General features: G+C 44.5%; 1 protein-coding gene across 1 annotated transcript in view; it reads right to left on the bottom strand.

Moving 5' to 3' along the window:
- EPG5 (ectopic P-granules 5 autophagy tethering factor) overlaps positions 1-21728 on the bottom strand; it is a gene marked incomplete in the record, with an annotated part of 249948 nt that overhangs the window by 210619 nt on the left and 17601 nt on the right. Inside the window, 1 exon segment of the mRNA XM_077463073.1 lies at positions 2421-3311. Within this exon segment, the coding sequence (XP_077319199.1) occupies positions 2421-3311 (891 nt within the window).

Genomic DNA, 21728 nt, shown 5'->3' with positions numbered 1-21728 from the left:
GAATGCAGACTGGAACGGACAGCTGCCTTTCCTGCAGTGCTTTACCCTCCGGCAGTTATCCATTTCGACTGCAGTAGGGGGCAGTGTGGTGTACGATTTAGAGCAGGAATCTTCAAACTACGGCCCTCCAGCTGTTGCGGAACTACACATTCTATGAGGCATTGTAAAACTGACATTCACAGACATGACTAGGCATGATGGGAATTGTAGTTCCTGAACAACTGGAGGGTCGTGGTTTGAAGACCCCTGATTTAGAGCATCAGTCAGCCCCCACCCCCCCCCCCCTTTTTTTTTTGCACAAATTTTATTTGAAAAGTAGAAAAGTACACTTAATTCATGTCACTGTACGGCAGCGTGCTACACTGCTCTGCTGTACAGTGACATGCAATAAAGTGCACTGCAATAAAACGTAGAATGTCTGCAGCATTTTAGCACAGCTCTGGGTTGCTTTGCAGTTTGAAAAGGACACACAGAAAACAGTAATATTCTGTGTGTCCTATCAGTGACCGGCATTTTACAATGCTGTAAAACACCAGTCACCGCACATTGTGTACTGGACCGATATCTTAACCACCTCAATACCGGGCACTTTCACCCCCCTCCTGCCAAGGCCATTTTTCAGTGCTCTCACACTTTGAATGACATTACGCGGTCATGCTACACTGTACCCATGTGAAATTTTTATAATTTTCTTCACACAAAGAGAGCTTTCTTTTGGTGATTTAATCACTTTGGAATAGTGGTGTCACCCTCTGAATTTTTGCTTGTTTGCAATTGCATTCAGACTTATGATGTTGGTACATACAGAACATTTATTTTTGATAATATTATGATCCTTTGTATTGGGATAAATATAACCAAGACACATTTAATTTAGTAACACAGCGCAATATTTGTATTCCTTTTCGATCAGGTTTAGCGCTGGTATTATGCATTTGTGAGTGCGGCTGTGGGAATAATTGATTTTTTGTTTGATGCTGAGCACCAAGCACAGTTTTTATACCCTTAAGTTGTCACAACATATATATTTGGGGGTTTAGATGCACTGGTAGCACTAGGATCACAAGTTAAAAAATAAAATAAAATAGCGCCCCACAAATGCCTCCCGTCCATCCATTGGCTCTCCTCCCAGAGATCTTTGACTAAGCTCAATAAGGTTAAAACGCATCAGTATGGGCGTGGCCAAGATATAGGCAATGTAGCTGAAGCCTTTGTTAGCTTACCAGCAGATTTGGTTGATCCAGGCCAGGGGTGTCCAACTCAGTTTCATTGGAAGCTGCATCCGCATTATGGCTACCCTCAAAGGGTCGGAAGCATCTGTAAGACTAGATGTCCAGAGATCCCCACTCACCCTTACCTTGTGCTGCAGCTGGTAAGCAGAAAGTGCAGGGTCTGGAGGAGGACTATGGGGGGGGGGCTTGAGGCAGCTGCTGGAGACTGCTAAATGCGGAGGCGGAGATGATGAGGGGATGCTGCAGCTGCACAGAGAGGTACAGGATCTGTAGAAGTTCTGTCCTCCTCCCTGCTGCTGACTGCTGAGACAAGGTGGGGGTGGAGACGAGCGGATGCCGCAGCTGCGAGAGAGGTGCAAGGGCCACAGGAAATTGCCTGGCAGGCCGCATTCAGCCCATGGGATACATGTGATCTAGGTGGTGTATGCCTCCTAATTTTTTTTACTGGTAGCACAATAAAACCAATATCTGAGAAACGCACCTCTCTCTTTAACCGAGTAGCCTCCCAAGGGAGGGTGGGGGTAACTGAAGCTGGGCTTTAAACTGTGTCCTTAGCTGTCTGCTTTGGTTTAGAACAGGGGTCTCCAAATTATGGCCTGAGGGCCAGATTTGCCTTTATCTGGCCCTTGGGGCACTACTCCTCCCAATGATATTGGGCCACTGTTTCTCCCACTGACACCAATGAACGGAGATAATTCCTCAAATAGGGGCACTACTCCTCCTCTTACTGGCCACCAACCCTGAGGCCATATTTATTCTCACGGATGCTGGGCCCGGGACATTTTCTACCCCAGCTGGCAATAATCTGGCCCTCCTGAAGTCTGAAGGACAGTAAACTGATCCTTGATTTGAAAGGTTTGGGGACCCCTGGTTTCGACTAACGCCAGCTATAGATGATTCAAACACATTCAATTCATTTATGGGCAGGCTGGTTGTATTAAAGTCAATCCATTGGTTAACTTAAGTACAACCAGACAGTTGGATTTTTTGCATGCGATTACCATCAGAGGCTATACCTGTTAGCAGTAATCACTCTGTCCTGCCAGCTGGGAAGGCTCCCGCGCCCGCCGACGGAATACAATAGCACTGCAGAAGGGATCCCCCCCATCAACACTGACTGTGTTGATGGGGCTATCAAGTGATTTTCTTTTCCTTGCCAAATTGCTCTTATACCTTCAATGAAATTACCTGTACGGTCATGTGCTCTTCCTTAAAATCCCACACTTTGCTCTTGATGTTCTTCCAGTCGGAGATCATGATCTGAAGCTTGGAATCGGCCAGCAGAAGCTGCTTCCTGCATCGGCCATAGTTCATCAGTAGTTCGTGGAACTCATGGCGGTCCTGATGTGCAATCCTCTCAAACTCCTCGGTGAAGGAGTCCACGTTCTCCAGCCAAGAGCATGGCTCGAATATCTTCAGCTGTTCCCGAGAAAACGGAACGGGCCTGGGCTGCTGCGGGAGCTCCGGATAGAGCCTCTCACTCGGGACAAGGGGCTTAATGGTGGCCACAGCGCTTGTGTGGTCAAAGATCGGCTCAGGTAGCTCTGGGTACAAAGACTTAACCTTGGACAAATGCAGAATCTCTTTGGCTTCCACAAAATGCTGAGTGTTGACACGGTCCACCTCTCTAATAGATAGCACTGCAGGTCTGAAGATTTCAGGGACCTCTATGGTCTCATCGTCCAAGGAAGGGCTTGTCCTTTCCATGCATTGAGCCACATTGGTGGACAATTCAAGGTCATGTGCAGGATAACTAATACTGGAATCGGTTTTCTCTCTTGTAGGGTCCAAAACCGGACCCTCTGGAACAGGCAGCTCTTTTGACTTATCTTTTTCCTTTGCATCTTCAATGCCAGAAGAGTCTGCCAAGGACAACTCACTTATCTGATTTATTTCGGATGTCCCTGTGTCATCATTGAGCTGAATTTCTATAAAGTGGTCAGGGGGATCACAGTCTGTTTTCAGTTTTTGGGCGGATGAATCAGAGGTGGATACTGTAACAAAGGCATCATTCTCTTCCTCCAGTACCTGGGTCTTTTCTGATTTCAATTCCGAGATAGCCTGTTGTTTTTTCTTTGCCTAGAGAGATAAGATGCAAATGGTCAATGATAGCCTTATAATGGTCAACAATTTTTGCCAAAAACAACAAGATAAAAATGAACAACCCATTAAAAAGATAAAATAACGAAACCAGCTTTTTCTGCAATATTCACCTTCAATGCAGAGATTTCCTCTGCAGTACTTTTTTTATGACACTAGATGTCTTCAGTCTGATGGTCAGAATCAGTCAACCCACTTCCTCCTAGCCCAGATTGTCCAGACCCACCCACCTCCTCCCTGTACTGAAAGAAGCAGCACAGGGACAGCTCATCTCTCAGCGTCCTCCTATCAGCATGCTTCTTGTTAGAAAACAATGTGATCTAGGTGGTGTAGCAGTCCTTGTACTGCTTCTTCCTCTTACACTCCAGCTCTTCTGTACAGGAACTGCAAAAAGGCAAATACCAGGTCCAATTCAGGCACCTGCACTGCTTCCATTTAAAAAAATAAAATTATATTAAAAAGATGCATTAGGCCCCTTTCACACAGGCACCTCAGTTTTGCAGGATCTGCTTGCTCAGCGGGGGAATCGCTCCGTTGATTCACGCTGAGCAGGCGGAGGACAGGTCCGTCTCCGCTCACTGTGCAGAGCGGACACAGACACAGTCCCACTCTCCTCTATGGGGAAAATGGGTGGAAACAGGATCGCATATCCGTTTTCATCCGATCTGCCAGACAGATGGAAAATAGGACCACCATTCGTCTGGATTTTGCAGGTAGGACTGGATCGGAATAGCGGCGGGTATCAGCAGACATCCACCACTCCATAGAGGAGACTTCAAAAGGTCCGATCAGATCCGCCTGAAAAACTGACATGCGGAACTGATCAGAAAGCTCGTGTGAAAGGACCCTTAATGATTAGAGAGCTGCATTAATCTGTTACATTTATATTACCCATCAGACCGAATATCTGGCACCCACAGCACTTAGGGAGACGGGAAAAAAGTATTACTTGTACCTTGTCCGCTGGAAGACAGAACACTGCAATATTGCAGACTTAAGCCTCGTACACACGATCGGATTGTTGGCCAACAAAACCGTAGAATTTTGTCCAAAGGGCGTTGGCCCAAACTTGTCTTGCATACCCACTGTCACATAATTGTTGGCCAACAAACACGAACGTAATGACCTACTAAGTGGTTTGTCAGCTCTTTAGCGCCAGCCTTTGGGCTCCTTCTGCTAATTTCGTGTTAGTAGAAGTTCGGCGAGTGTTGATTCGCGCTTTTCATTTCGTTTCTGAACGGCCATTCGTCAACCAGACATGTTGCGGATCAGAAGAGATAACATGTTATTTATTATTGGCCTTGGAGTTATTACTTTGACATTATATTTTTGGTTGAATAATGCTTTGATTTGGTATATTTTCTATATTTTTGGATGCATAGAATGAACTTTTTTGTTAAGTTCTATTGGCAGATAGTCAATGTCTAATTTTGTTTTCTTTTTTTTAAATGCACAATTAAAAAAAAAAATTGTGGAGAATAACACTTGGCTTTGGGTTTTACTTCAAATGACAGTTTGGGAGTAGGCAGTTACATTTTAAAAAATACAATGTAAAATTGACAAGGAACACCAACAGTTTTATCTTTGATCTTAAAAACTACAGGATAATGGTGTTGTGGTAACTTGCCAAAAAAAAAAAAAAAAAGCATAATAAATATTATTGTTGATATCACTAGAAAAAAAAAAAGTATTTCAATGACCGCCATTTTATTCTCTAGGGTGTTAGAAAAAAAAAACAATATAAAATCTTTGGGGGTTCTAAGTAATTTTCTAGCAAAAAAAAAATGTTTTAAACATGTAAACACCAAATCTGAAAAAGAGGCCTGGTCCTTAAGTGGTTAAAGAAGAAGAGAATTGTGCGCTACATTTGGAGATTTCATAATTTGCTGCGTCACGAATGTTAATTCTCCATTAGGAACGCTAGTTTACAAGACTAACCTCTTCTGGCTCGTCCTTGCTTCTGAGCATGCGTTTGCACTTTGGACTTTTGTCTGACGGACCTGTGTACACATGCTCGGAAAATCCGACAACAGACATTTGTCCACGGAAAATTTTAAAACCTGCCAGCCAACATCCACAAAAAGTCCGACAACAACTGTCTGATGGAGCGTAATAAAGGTTGCATTTTCCGCCAACAGCCCGTCATCACACATTTTCTGTCGGAAAGTCCGATCGAGTGCACGCGGCTTAAGAGACTCTTGCGCCGACAAGGAGCCATGTTGGAAAAACCCGCATTTTTCTTCCTCTTCCCCTTTTTTCATCCAAACTATTGAGTCTTCCACAAGCCTTGCAAATCAATGATTTGGATTGTCTGAGATAGATATACAGGTCGAGAAATAACCAGGATTGGTTTTTGTATATTACACTATATGTTATCAATACCTTTCCTCCAGCATCATATACTGACCGGGCGCATATCTGTGTGATATTTGGATACAATAGGAAGTCTCTGACTGAACTTTCATGCTATATTATTGTACTTTGTGCTCCCTAAATATAAAAACACAAATAAATACAGATTGCGCTAAAAATAAATGAAACAAGACGCATTGGGGTTGATTTACTAAAACTGGAGAGCGCAAAATCTGGTGCAGCTGTGCATGGGAGCCAATCAGCTTGTTCAATTAAAGTGATTGTAAAAGCAGAAGGGTTTTTAATCTTAATGTGTTGGATGTATTAAGATAAAAAGCCTTCTGTGTGCAGCAGCCTCCCTTATACTTACCTGAGGTCCATCTAGATCCAGCAACATTGCAGGAGTGTCTCGGCTGCCTGGGACTCTCCCTCATTGGCTGAGACGGCAGGGCAGCGCTATTGGCTCCCGCTGCTGTCAAAGTCAGTGAGCCAATTGGGGGGGGGGGGTCCTTGTCTGAATGGACACATGGAGCTACAGCTCGGCTGCCCCCTTAGTAAGCTGCTTGTTGTGGGGGGCACTCAACAGGAGGGAGGGGCCAGGAGCACAGAAGAGGGACCTGGGAAGAGGAGGATCAGGGCTGCTCTGTGCAAATCTACTGCACAGGGCAGGTAAGTTGAACATGTTTTTTATTTTTAACAAAAAAAACTACTGAGACTTTACTATCACTTTAAGCTTTTACAAAATAATCTGGAAGCTGATTGGTTTCTATGCAGAGTTGCAGCAGATTTTGCACTCACCAGACCGCTATGAGTCAGACCGGGAAGCACTGCAATTCAGTGCGGTGCGATTTGAGCCCAATTCATCATCAATGTAAATAGAAGAACCCCAATATACATAGAAAGCAATAGTGTTGTCAGTTAACATATCCCAAATTTTTTATTTTTTTTTCTTGGGATTCATATATTATTTTATTGGCTTTAATTAGGTACAACTTTTTCTTTGAACACTGAAGACTTTTTCGTTCCTTGTCTTAACAATTTCGTATGCAATTTCTGCAACAAGGTTGTTCATATGACGCCCATGTTGGAATTTTTTCTACATTAGAAATACAGGTATTTCTCCCCTCTTTTCCATGGGGGTGAGATATAGATAGAGATATATATATATATATATATATATATTACAGGACGCCAAGGTTGGGTCCTGGACGGGTGCTATGTAGCACCAGTATTCGGGTTGTGGCCCCTTTAAGGGAGTCCCCGGTAGACTTCAGGGGGTCACCCAAAATGGGTGAGAAATTCCGGGTATAGTCATCAGGAGAGGACTGACTCGCGGTCCTCTCTATATTAAGAGAGAGATCGTTGGGACCCGGAATTTGGGGGGCTCTGAAGCAGAGGCAGACTGACCATTCGGCCACTGGGGCACAGCCCGAGAGCCCCGGGCCACTAGGGAGCCCCATCAGGGTTGCCAGCCTCAGTAAAACCAGGGACGGTATGTAAAAATCTGTGTTTTATTTACATCTGTCTCTGAAATGTCCCTTACCGACATCCTTTTGGTCTAAAAATCCCAAGATTATAGCTGCCCCACCTCTCCAGTACCTTCTCAGCCAATAGAAACATGTCTGTGTATACTGTGTGGCCCCATAATCTCCTATTGCCCGGGGGCCCCATAAATTGTCAGTCCACCCCTGCTCTGAAGTGACATTTGGGTGGGAAAGAGCCTCCCTCCCTGACCACAGGGATTCTGCACACAGGGGGTTAAAGGCCTCCAAGAAGACAGCTCAAGAGACAGGAAGTAGTGAAGAGGTGGTGGTGAGGAGGAGGAGGAGTAGGAGATTAACACCTGTCTGATGAGCTGTGTTTTGCTGTTTTGGAGGCTGCAAAAGATTTCTATAAGGACTTTGAAAACTTTGGGGTGAAGACCCGGCTACAGAACTGAAGGTGATTTATTTTCTTGTTTTTTTGTGCTAAAGATAAGCGGACTTTAAATTACGTTTTGATCTGTGTGCTGAAGAAAGCCTTATTTTTGATTTAATTATAAATAAGTCTTGAAACCTGAACTTGAGGTGTCATTAAAGTCGTGTTTTTCCACCTCAATACATCCTATACATTAAGGTGAAAAGAAGCCAGACAGTGTATCCCCCTCGTTTTACTTACCCGAGCCCTGGAACTTGACCCAGCAGGGACGCCCTGTCTCTCTGTCCGGGTTACTCAGCTCTCGATTGGATAGACTGATAGCACCGCAGCCATTGGCCCCTGCTGCTGTCAATCAAATCCAACGACACAGGCGCCGGGGCCCAGTCATACATTCGGCGGCTATGGACGCAAATGCTGGACTCGGGAGCAAAGTAACCCCCCCCCCCCCGGGAGAGCACTTCCCTGAGGGCGTTATCTGATGCACGGAGGAGCCGCAAGAAGAGGAGGTTCGGGGCCACTATGCACAGTGGAGGTAAGATATGTTTGTTACTTTAAAAAAAAAAAAAAAAATTTATATATATATATATATATATATATATATATATATATATATATATATATATATATATATATATATATATATATATATATATATATACACATACACACATACACACTCTCTAACCCTTAAGGCCCCTACACACGATCAGACTTTTTGAAAACAAACATGCAAATTAGCTGTTTTAAGGCAACATCCAACCATGTGTACGCTCCATCGGACAAACTTTTTCAGTTTTCATGGGACAAATGTTGGCTGTGCGAACAGACAAACTTTTGGACAACACAAGTCTGATGGAGCAAAGTCCAAATCGTGTGTACAGAACACCATCGGACTACAAACGCGCATGCTCACAACCAATGCAAAAGATCAGACAGTAATACAGAAGTTGACCAAAGGGTGGCAGTAAAGAGTAGAAAAACCACGTGATTTGGTGAAACTTGGCTGGAAAAGTCAGACCGTGTGTATGCTTAACAAGTTCACGGCCAACGCCCTTTGTACAAAGTCCACAGGAAAGTTCGTATTGAGTCCGATCATGTGTATGAGGCTTTACAATCACTTTTATGCATCTTATGTATTAAGGTGAAAAAACACCTGGCAGTGAGCAGCCCCCCCAATTCTAACTTACCTGAACCCTGTATTTCCCTCCATGAGGACGCGCTGTCACTCTCTCCATGGGGTCCCCGCTCTTGATTGGCTAGATTGATAGCAGCGCAGCCATTGGCTCCCACTGCTGTCAATCAAATCCAATGACACAGGCACCAGCATTCATGTCTGTGGACGCAAATGCTGGACTCGAGAGCGCGCCCGGAAGGTAACCCCCTGGGAGAGCGCTTCTCCTAGGGCGTTATCTGATGAGGGGGAGGACCCCATAAATGGACGATCGGGGCCACTCTGTGCAAAACGAGCTGCACAGTGGAGACAAGTATAATATGTTTGTTATCTAAAAGAAAAAAAAACGAGCCAACGACTTTAAAGTAACATTTACACCTACTGCAATTCGCAACTGCAGTACGTTTTAATTATGGTTGAGTAAGCGAGCATGGATTGGGGGCTTCCTGCACGGCGTTCTAGTGTGAACCTTAAGAAGTTCAGCTTTGGAGATCGTTACATACATATACTGGGTACAACATGCTTTTTTTTAAAGCCAAAAAATGCTGATAACAGCCTATGTGCGCATGGACACATAGGATAACGTGATGGGGAGTTTATTAACTGTAGAAAATAATGTCTGAAGCCAAAAACAGCTGCTGCAAAAACTACCAGTGTGCATGAGGCCTTATTTTTTTTTTAACAAAAAATAATCAGCAGGAAAAAAATATTTAAATGGAAAAGGAGAATAAGGAGTTAATTAAGGCAGATTTGAGTACATTTCTTTACTTGACAGGCTTCTTTAAAGTGACTTTATCTTCAGATCGAAGTTCATCGCTTAGATCTGAAGATGAAGAAACAAAGACAGAAAAAACAAAAAACAATGTTTTTCTTTTTTTAGCTTTCCGTTTCAGTGGCTGAGCAATGTTGTTGATAAACTTCCTGGCTGCTTTTTTTTCTTTTGGACTGCTCCATTTGCCGGGACATGATTTACACTTAAAGTGGATGTAAACCCCATTCATGAAATCTGACCTGGGCACATATATCTGTAGGGTTTACTTATCTCTCTCTCTCTCTCTCTCCCCAATGCCCCAAGTCCTGTATCTTTCTGCTACTCCGTTCCTGTTATCAGCATGATAACTTAGGACAAGATCTGACACGGGAGATAAAAGCAGCTGTAAATTTGTGTTGGGGAGGAAACTTAGAGATAGAGATCGATAAGCAGAGAGCTTATCCATTCACAGCACAGCTGTGCATATGTCTTCATTCCTCAGTGGAGGGGGGGGGTGCCTTTCCTCCAATCGGCTCGCACACAGTGTATGCCCAGATTCTACACCCATTGCCGGAAGAGGAAGACCCTTTTCACACTGGGGCCGCCTGTGCGTTAGCGGTAAAGCGCCGCTCGTTTTAGCAGCATTTTAACGCTGTTTAAGCTGTGCCTTTCGGGAGCTAGCTCTGCACTTTTAACCCCAAATAAGGGGTTAAAAAATGGCCGTGTTGCGATGCTTCCGAACCGCTGTTCAGGTGCTACGGAAGCACTGCCCATTCATTTCAATAGGCAGGAGCGTTTTGGGAGCGACGTATACTGCGTTCCCAAACCGCCCCAAAGATGGTGCTTGCAGGACATTTTCTCATGTCCCTTAGCGCAGCTACATCACAGGAGGTTTTTTACCTTAATGCATAGAATGTATTATCCCCTTCAACAACCAACAATTTTTTCTGCCGACATGACAGCTGAAAGAACAAAGCCGTAAAGTATTGGTTTCAGATATCGGCAAACTTGGACGAGTACTGATACTTGTGCAAAAATGCTTTGCGTGGGCACCAGCAACCCTAATCACAACATCATTGCTATCATCCACATTGCTTGGTGTCTGATCACACCAAAATATAAAACATGCCAAAAAATGTTCACTGAAAACCTGGGCCAGAAATTTTTGAGCCAAATACATGCAATAGTATGTAATCGGGTGCCATTATCGCTGATTACACACCGTTTACATTTCTGTTTCAATAGATTTTATTCAGTTTTAACAAAATTAAGGTGCAAAAGTTCCGCCCACGCAGGGGCTACCAATGAGGATGTGACAGATTAGCGCACAAAGAAGGCAAAAATAAGGCAATACATAAACAGGAAAAACGAGGAGCTAACACAACAGCAGTAAATAGGAGTGTAAATGGAACCATAAGGACGAAGGGGTCCCAGAGAGATTCCCCACAACAATGGGGCGTTCCCTTGGCCCACCGATATCCAAGCGGTGGTGCAATATACAGCTTAGACAGATCTAAACAGGAAAAGAGGAGCGGAAACCAGAAGAAAGTTAGGTGGAAAGATGACGCTAAAGGAAGGGAGCTCATGCACCTACCGTGTAGTGAGTTAAAGGTGGGATAGGGAGAAAGGGAGGCCAGAAGGTTAAAGGCCGAGAGATGGGGAAAAGGTAAGGGCACTGGAGCATCGGGACCGTCCATCACAGGCGGCCCAAGCTGGCTAGGGGGAGGATAGGAAAGGCATATGACAGCCATTGTTCCCAAATTTGAACCTGGCATGAGAGTCGTTGTTGATGCTCAACACGGTCATGCGATCATCTTATCCCTCTGAAAGTGGACAGATGTTTTTTTTTCCAAGCTTGGACAATTGTTCTTTCGGCTGACAGAAATAGATAGGAAGCGAGTTTAGGTTGATAAGCAAGCAGGCCAAGGATTGGACAATGTAATAAGGGAAACTTGGCTTCTTTTTGTATGAGCAGATGAAACAACGTGATTAGGAAGCCAATTAGTCTAGGACAGGAGTCTCAAACTGGTGGCCCTCTAGCTTTTGCGAAACTACAAGTCCCATGAGGCATTGCAAGGCTGAGTTACAAGCATGACTCCCAAAAGGCAGCGGCATGATGGGACTTGTAGTTTCGCAACAGCTGGAGGGTTGCCAGTTTGACATGTTCACCATATGTGCACCACACTGGCCCGATGGCCACAACCCTGGAAAAAGAGGTCACTGGAAACCCAATACCAACGTAGGAACAACTTCTATGCCTCCTCCAAGGTAGCTGTATTAACACCTTCCCGCCCGGCCTATAGCAAAACGAAAACCAGTTGGGGTTTCCATTGTTCTGAAGGACGTCATATATGATGTCCAGTCAGAACAAGCATCGGACACACTGCATCTCCAATCACGGTTAAGAGCCTATGATGTAGGCTCTCTACCATGTGACCAGCTGTGTCCAATCATAGCTGATCCCAGTGTAAACAGGAAGTGCCAGTTATAGGCAATTCCTCTACTCCCTCTGACAGCGTGAGTAAGAGGAGAGCCGATAAGCCCACCAGTGATGCCAATCAGTGCTGCCTTTCAGTGCCCATAAAGGCTGCCCATCATTGCTGCATATTCGTGCCGCCTAACAGTGCCTGTCAGTGCAGCCTCATCAGCGCACATCAGTGACAGAGAAAAATGTGTCTCTGTTACAAAATTCTGTAAATAAGGAAAACATTTTTTTTCAATATTTTTGGTCTTTTTTTTGTTTAGCAAAAAATAAAAAATAAAAAATGGTGATTAAAATACCACCAAAAGAAAGCTCTATCGATCTAAAGAACAAAAAAAAGGAGATAGAAATTGTTTGGGTCCGCGCAATTGTCATTCAAAGTGCGACAATGTTGAAAGCTGAAAATTGGCCTGGGCAGGAAGGGGGGTGAAAGTACCTTGTATTGAAGTGGTTAAATGAGCATTTGGTTACAGAAGACCAGGCCCCGCTCCAGCCCACCAAGTCTATTTTGGTTGCCAAGTCTCATTCCCACTGAGCTACATAGATGAGAGCAGTAGAAGATGAACCGCTATTCAAAGAAGCATAGAAAGCAAAGATGAGGCAATTGGGATTGTGGGGAGTGTAGGCAGGTGTGTTCAAATGTAGTTTTCTGGAATGGGCACGTAGAAGTCCCACTCAGCGAGGAGAGCCAGTACTGAAGCTGGAGGTAGCAGAAGAGCTCCGCTCGTGGTATGTCATGGGCAGTGGCATAACTAGAACCTTCAGGGCCCCAGTGCAAGAAACCATGAAGGGCCCCCCTGAACCCCAGCCAGGGCCCTTCCCTCCGAGTCTGGCAGTGGAACTCCAGGGCGTGGTCACAGGTATGACCTTTGTGAGCCCTGTAGTTCCACCACTGGCATCAGTAGTTTTTATTTTTATTTTATTTTTGTTTTTTGTTTTTTTGTTTTGTTTTTTAGGTGCCCCATCTGGCTGGGGAGAACAGACATCGGACTGAGCGGCAATGCATGGAGCAGGAGAGGGGTACTCTGAGGAGTCAGCTGAGGACACAGGTCATGCGGGGAATGCACAACTAAAGAGCAGCCAGTATGATAGTCGAGCATGGAGCTCTGCTAGTCACCCTCCACCTCCAGCCACCTGTGTGCATGGTGCACTGGTACCCCTAGAGCCTATGCTGCTGCAGGCCATATGTAGAGGGGGCTGCATGGGCCCCCTGCATCACAGGGCCCAGTTGCGGTCGCGACTGCTGCACCCCCTATAGTTACGCCCCTGGTCATGGGTCTCCACATGGCAAACGATCTTGCAGTTAGAAAGTGTCAAACAAGTGTGAATCCCTTAGTGACCCACCAGGAAGAACGCCTGTGGTGGGTCTAGGCCTGGGAGAGAAAGAGGGGTATTTGTGACTGGGAGCAAAGGCAAAAAAAAAAGGGCGACCTGAGGCCAGCGGAGTACCGCAAGGAATTCCAACCTTGAAAGCTATGGTACGTAAGTAGGCTTAAAGTCAATGGGTGAAGGTTACGGGGTAGTCAAAAGGAGGGTTGACATGGTGATGGGAGCACGGTTGGGAAAGTCCAAGAGAACCCACAGAGGAATATCTACTGAGGCACGAAAGCAGGGATAACTGGGCAATCAGGGCAGCCAGATAGTATTTGGCAATATTGGGAACCCTCCTGTAGACTATATGTCAGAAGGGTCACTCTGAAGATGCTAGGCTGTTTATTAGCCCAGGTAAAAATCAGAAGATTCTGTTTTGGAGCAAACGGAGGAACTTTTCATGGAGTTAATCTGACCTATCCAGAAAAAGTGTGGGACACACGGTTTACATTTCAGCCCCAATTGGGTCATTTATAGGACAACCCATAAGCAGAATGATCTCGTCCTAGGCCACTGTCAGAGGACCATAATCATGCATGACCCATTCAGGGCCGACTTGTAAATGTGTAACCAGTGGTGGTAGTGCCCGAAAATCGCACACCGTCATTTACACGTCTGCCCTGAGCAGTGTCTGCCAAATGAATGACCCATTCAAGTTTTTCACCAAGCAGGGAAGAAGTGACTGTACCATCTGCATCGATCTCTACAGATTGTATTGTCCATAGAGATCGACTTTTTGTCAGCAAGATCCTGTGGAACTTTTATGTGCCTGTGTGCATAAGGCCCTATGGCCCCCACTTTATTATTATGGAGAGAGAATGGTTTAAAACACGTATTTTTTTTTGTTTTTTTTGTTGTCTGTGTCCCCTTGGCGAGATTTTTTACTTCCTGACGCAACAAGAAATGAGGGTAAAAAAAATAAAAATGTATTTCTAAGACAGGAGAAACCCCTTTTCAGCAAATTGTCACCACGTGTGCTCATTAGATTTTACTGCTTTTCTTTTTCTGGTGACAACTATAAAATTTTAGACTTGCCATCACCTTGTGACAATGGTCAAAGGAAAAAATAGAGGGTGCATCTGACCAATCCAGACAGCAATAAAAACCTGACCGGTTCTAATCTCTATCCAAAAAAATAAATTAAATAAAAAAATAAAAAAAGAAAGTATTTGCTTTAGATATACTATAAAGGCAGTGGCGGCTGGTGCACAAAATTTTTGGGGGGGCGCAAACAAACTGAAAAATTCTGAAAAAAACCCCCCCCATCAATTGCAGCCTCACTGTACCATCAAACGCAGCCCTTGTGCCCATCAATTGCTGCCACTGTGCCATATAAAACGCAGCAATTGTGCCATCAAATGCAGCCACTGTGCCATATCAAATGCTGCCAGTGTACCCCGCCTGCTTTCTGTACTTACCATGTCTCGGTGGCGGTGGGACAGCTCCTCGATTTGTCTCCTCCCGTCCTCTCTTATGATTGGACGCCTGGCGTCCAATCACAACGCCTGTCGCTTCAGCAAATCAGGTAACAGATCTGAGCACCTGATTGGCGGAGAGGCTGTTTAGTGTCAGGAAAGCGAATATTCATTCACCTATTTTGAAGCCTATTAGAGCCTAAGGCTCTAAACAGGTGCTTCAAAAACACCCCCTGCCCCTGTAATTCAGGCGCCTGGCCCCTTTAGGGGGTGGCAGTGGCGACCATAGATAGATTCATGCAATGCATGAATCTATTGGTCATATTGGGGTGGCTGGAGAGAGGAGGGCGGCGCCCGTGCGCCTGTATGGACGCACCGCCACTGCTATAAAACTTAAGGTTTATTTTCAGTGGGAACACCGTTCAGGCCTGCAATGTATGCAATGGCAAGGGATGCTGGGGTGTGCTGCAGGGTCTATGGATACTGGCTGCTGGGGGATCTATTTTTGCGGGGGGGGAAGGGGGGGGTCAGTTGTTGCTAGGAGGGATGTTGAGGGAGGAGTCTATTGTTGCCGAATGTGGGGAGACCGTATATTGTTGGAAGTGGTCCATTGTTGCTTGGGGAATTTGTCGTTTATACATTTTTTTTTCTCTCTCAAAGGAGAGGGAAAGATACAAAGTATGTGTAAAAAAAAAAAAAAAAAAAAAAAAAAAAGGTAAAGTAAATAATAATAATAGAAAAAAAAAAACCTAGATTAAAGGTTTGATCTAGGTCAGTGCCAGGGTTCGCGTTTGGGTCAAAAGGTCAGGATAGAGATGTGTGTGTGTGTGTGTGTGTGTGTGTATATATGTATATATATATATATATATATATATTTATTATTTTATACATTATACATACACACACACACTTCAGCCCCGGAAGGTTTTACCCCCTTCCTAACCAGGCCATTTTTTGCTATGCTGCACTGCGTTACAATTACGTGGTCATGTGACGCTGTACCGAACCCTTTTTTTACTGGTAATGGCGACGACCAGAATTTTTTTTTAGCAGGACTGCCACATTGTGGCGGACATATCTGACCCCAACTGACACATTTTGGAGGACCAGTGACACTAATACAGTGACCAGTGCTAAAGAAAAAAAAAATGCACAGATCACTGTATAAATGCCACTGGCAGTGAAGGGGTTAACCTCAGGGGCAATCAAAGGGTTAAGAGTGTTCTCCTGCGAGTTTTTTCTAACTGTGTGGGGGATGAGACTGACAGGAAGAACACAGATCGCCGATTACCAGAAACAGAAGATCTCAGTGTACTTCCCTGTCAGAACGGGGATCTGCCTTGTTTGCATAGGCAGCTTCCCGTTCTGCCTCTCTGCAGAGCAATAGCGGCTGCCAGACCCACGGATTGGCTCCTGCTCTGTGCAGCAGGCGCCCCCACAGTATCTATTGCATGAAACAATGTACAGGTATTTGTTTTGCGCAATAGAGCCGCCTTGTTGCACTATATATGGGCGGTCTTGAAGTGAAGTGGTTAACCACTTGCTTACCGGGCACTTAAACCCCCCCCCCCCCCTTCCTGTCCAGATCAATTTTCAGCGCCGTCGCAATTGGTGGGCATTGATAGGTGGCACTGATAGGTGGCAGCGGTGGGCACTGGCAGGTGGCACTTGCAGGCATAGAGGAGGTGGCAGATGTGCCTTATTCCTCTTCGGGGCTGATGTCCCTTGCGCATAACCCAGGGATCGGCTTTTTTTTCTCCTCACGTTGTCAGCGTGAGGTGAAAAAAAGCCAATTACGAAGCTTTTGGTATTGTCAGTGGGTTTTAGGTAGGACAAAAATATTTTTAAAAAAATATAGCAAAACGTGCACTATTATTTCTGGACTGTACTACAAGTACCTAAAACAAATAACACACATATATAAACACACATATGTGGTATTGCTGGAGATTTATTTGGGGTTTTTCTTATATATAATATTTTATGTTATACATTTTTGGCCAGTTTTCCTTTGTGCCCGCTAAGCAAGTGATAAAAGAAAAAGAAAAAGAAGAAGAAAAAATAAAATAATCAGGCGATATCCATTACCATTTATCATCAAATGAAAGCCCAATTTGTTGGGGGAAAAAAACACGGTATAATCCACCTGGATGCACAGAGTAGTTGTGGTGATCTGTACAGTGTCAAAGTTGCAAAATTGTGCTTAGGTATTAACATTTGTTTACTCTTAGGCATGAAGAAACACAAGTGCTTGTCCTAATTTGAATTAGTTGACCCCCAGGAGGACACCATTCACCTCTATAGGCAGACCCCGTACAAGATCTACTTTGCACAAAGCGCTGACATCACTGCAAAATGAAGGAGAGCGGGGGAAGGGTGCGGAGGGTTTGCGTAAACTCTTTCTTTGAAAAAAAAAAAAATTACACTCACACACACTCTGCTGCTGCTTGAAGAACAGAGCATCATGGGAATAAAACTTTGTTCCATAAGCTGTTCCCATGGCGACGATGCAAGTGCCATAATTACAGGCCATGTTCTTCTAATAAATGGATCTGAAGACGGCAAATTTCTATCGCTATTGCTCCCCCCCCCCCCCCCTTTAACAATTGAGCAGAACATCACAGTTTGTACAATTAGGATTCACTCGCTCCTCCACATAACAAATGTCACCGTAGGCAACTGTCCCCATCAGGAGCAGGTCCATGGATCTGTCACATAGAGGGGGAGGGTCTATACCACCAACAATCTGTCCTGGGTGCATGTTTAGACCCTTTGCGTAGTAGAGTGCCGTTAGCTGTACTAGCATCTGATAACTCATCCCTGGGCCCCGGGACTCATTCCTGGCTCAGAGAGGGGCATCTATGTGCCGAGAAGACCTCAAATGTGACCGTTTCCAGCACAGAGCTGGCGGTTGCTAGGGTGCCAGTGACACCACCAGCTTCCTAGCAACCAGCTTACTTATTCCCAGCCCCGATGACTTAACTGGCAGACAGCTAAAAGAAAAAAAAAAAAAAAAAAGTGGGAGGAGATGCCCGCTGTAGCCACCGCCACATTTGGACAACGCCAGCCAGCGCCTTTTGTTTACCATCAGCTGTAAAGGGGGTCATACCACCCCCCCACAGAAAAAGTGTCATTATCTTACTGTCTCTGTACAATCAACCTGAGATCTACCACAATTATGTAAATATTATTATTCACGATTTATATAGTACCAACAGTTTACGCAGCACTTTACAATGTATAAAGGGGGACAACACAATTACAGTACAGTTCAATACAAAAAAGGTACAGGAGGGCCCTGCTCAAAGAGCTTTCATTCTAAAGGGAGAGGGTGGTGGTACAAAAAAGGTAATAGCTGCAGAGACGTTCCACCCAAAAGTGGAACTTCTGCTTATCTGATGCCCCAGCACCCCCCCCCCCACCCCCCGTGCTGCTTCAGTCCGCAGAAGATTTTAAACCCTTCCCAACCTGAACACTTTTTTTGCAATTCAGCACTGTGTCGCTTTAACTGACAATTGCACGGTCGTGCGACGTTACGCTCAAACAAAATTGGACGTCCTTTATTATTTTTTTACTTTTTGCTATAATAAATATCACCCAAAAATATATAAATAAATAAATGTATTCCTCGGTTTAGGCCGATAAGTATTCTTCTACATAATTTTTGGTAAAAAACAAACAATTTCAATAAGCGGATATTGATTGGTTTACACAAAAGTTATAGCACCTACAAAATAGGGATAGTTTTATGGCATTTTTATTTTATTTTTACTAGGAATGGCGGCGATCTGCGATTTTTATCATGACTGCGACATTATGGCAGACACATCAGACACTTGACACCATTTTGGGACCATTGTCATTTATACAGCGATCAGTGCTATAAAAATTAGTGTAAATGAGAAAAGCAGGGAAGAGGGTAACCACTAGGGGGCAATCAAGGGGTTAAGTGTGTCCTAGGGAGTGATTCTAACTGTGGGGGGAGGGGCTTCCACTTACATGACAGCGATCACTACTCCCGATGACAGGGAGCGGTAATCTGTCATGTCATGAGGCAGAACGGGGAAAAGCCTGGTTTACTTATATGCACTTGCCCATTCTGTAGCTCCATGACACAATCGCCGGGAGACTTGCGGACATCGAGTCCGCTGGTCCCACAGGCCCAGTCACCCTGTACGCGGCGGGTGGGCGCCCACTAATTAAAATGGACATACAGGTACACCCATTTGCCCAGCGTTGCCATTGTGCCGACATATCAGCATGCGGTGGTTGGAAAGTGCTTAAAGAGGGATTCCACCAAAAAAAAAAAAAAATATTAAAAGCCAGCAGCTATAAATACTACAGCTGCTGACTTTTAATAAATGGACACTCACCTGTCCCGGGTTCCAGCGATGCCGAGGCCGATCGATCGCTCGGCCCTCGGCTGCTGCCGCCACCATTCTCGGTGAGGGAATCAGGAAGTGAAGCGAATTGGCTTCACTTCCCGGTTCCCTACTGCGCATGCGCGAGTCGCGCAGCGCAATAGGAATTGTCTGCGCTGTCACTGGGTCCCCGTGTGTGTCCCAGCAGACCGCGCGGCAGGACAGGGAATGACATAGACTCCCATGGGAGTCTATGCCCGGAAGTGGGTGTAAATACCTGTCTTTGACAGGTATCTCCACCCCCCCCCTCCCCCCTGTAAGGTGCCAATTGTGACACCGGAGGGGGGGAGGGTTCCGAACAGCGGAAATTCCACTTTAGGGTGGAACCCCGCTTTAAAGGTTGTAAAAAAAAAAAAAAAAAAAAAAAAAAAAAAAAAAAAAACACAACCCCTGGAAGATAAAGGCATAATGAGCTAGTATACCCTTCACCAGGGCTAAAATAAAGCTTAAAACTTGGACAGATAGATGTGTTTTATCCTGTATGTGAGCCCTGATGAAGGGGGTTTAGTTCCTGAAACGCGTTGCCCGTTATAGGGCTTATTTACCAATATTTAAAATGAGCTTGGCATATATATATATATATATATATATATATATATATATATATATATATATATATATATATATATATATATATATATATATATATATAATATCTTTCTATTGTTCTGTGGCTACTTTCTATATTTCTATGATGCCTTTTAAAGAGGCAGTTATCATGCCCATGGCCAGGGGAAAAGAAGTCCCTGCAATAGGCACAATCCCCCCTGGCCCCCCTTATAATCTCCTTCACAATTTTAAGCCAGCATTGAAATTGGATGTGTCAGCAACCCAAAGGGAATGGTGGAATCTCTCTCCCGGTTGTGTGGCAGTGCCTGGGCCTAGAAGTTGGCAGGCACAGTCACAAGGTGGCAGGTCAAATGTTCCTGCACACCTAGAAGTGCTGGGTATTTGTCAGAGCTGCAGAGAAGCAAAAGGAGCTGTAAGGGGGGTATAAGGAGGTCAGAAGGTGGGGGGGGCTTTGCACAGACATCGTCTCTTTAAATAGAAATAAAAGATCACAGGGATACTACAGAAATGGTGACAGCCATACCCAGGTAGGCATGAGCCAGAGGCTGGGCAGACATCCACAGACTGTAAAAGTAGATGCAATTCCTGACCGGACGATACATGGCTTACTAAAACCGTGCATCAAACAACTGCCATTTAATTTTTTTATTAATAAAATCAAATTTCACTTTGTTTCATTTCCGTGCTGCTGATCTCCTGTGGCCTCTTTGCCACTACATTCCATCAACATGCACTAGCAATGACATGCGTTTTTATGCCATTTCTCAGAATGGAAATACAGGGAAGTAATACTAATACTAAGATTTTCTAAAGCCGTCATGCTGTGCAAGTTCCTCTTCCTTGCAATCATGTTGTTATCAGTAAGCTGCATTTTCAGAGACTCCTCTGCAAGTGTAAGGCAGCGCCAGGTCTGCAGATCTTCATAGGACAACACAGACAGATCGTGTGATTACATAGTAAAAGGCAGAAACGTCCTCTTCGCAGCTACTTTTAGAAAAGGCCTGATAAAAGGATACGTGCATTTTTAGTGCATGAAATCCTTTCAGGACATTCTCCCCCAGCACCTGTTATAATCCGTAACAGAAAGGCGCTCATTGGCGTTCTCGCTGTGCCATCTGCCCTGCCCAGTACAATCCCCTTTCTAATTCCAGTTCTTAAATGAAACACCATCCCAGTTCACTGGTAGGCGTTATCCACTGGAGTACAGGTTGGACACATACAAGGGGTAGGGTACAGGACAGAAAAAGGAGTACTGGACAGATAATAAAGGTACATGACAGGGGGATGGGGTACTGAAAAGTTCCTGTGGGTCACCTGGCAGGCCACACAGCTAAGACTTCTCAGGTATGTGTAATATACTTCGAGGATTCTGAATGCACGTTAACATTTTTGGGATGCATCTCTAACGTCCAGCTCCTCTCCTGCTCCATGGCCACTATTATTGGCATATACAGGCTGTCAAAATGACAGCTAGTAATTGCTCTGTACTGAACAGCAGGGGCACCTGTCAGAGCTGCATGATTCTGGCCAAAATGAGAATCACGATTTTTTTGCTTAGAATAAAAAGATCACGATTCTCACAACGTAAAATCTTTCACATTATACAAGAAAAAAAAAATAGTTTTTTGTTTTTTAATTCATTAAAGTAATTAAAAAAAAAAAAATTGCATTTGAAAGACCGCTGTACAAATACAGTGTGACAAAAAATATACCAGTAACAACTGCCATTTTATTCTCCAGGGTGTCTACTAAAAAAGTATATATATAAATGTTTGGGGGTTCTATGTAATTTTCTAGCAAAATAAAAATTATTTTAACAGTCAGAAAAAGGTTTAAAGAGGTTGTAAAAGGTAAATGTTTTTTCACCTTAATGCATTCTATGCATTAAGGTGAAAAAACATCTCACACTGCCTGTGCCTCGAGCCCCCCCTTTTTACTTACCTCAC

This window comes from Lithobates pipiens, unplaced genomic scaffold (genome assembly GCF_037356315.1).
Source record: "Lithobates pipiens isolate NorthernLeopardFrog02 unplaced genomic scaffold, aLitPip1_a1.2 Scaffold_3, whole genome shotgun sequence".
NCBI lineage: Eukaryota > Metazoa > Chordata > Amphibia > Anura > Ranidae > Lithobates > Lithobates pipiens.
The sequence above is the reverse complement of the archived record's forward strand: the minus strand, read 5'-3'. Positions and strand labels throughout refer to the sequence as shown.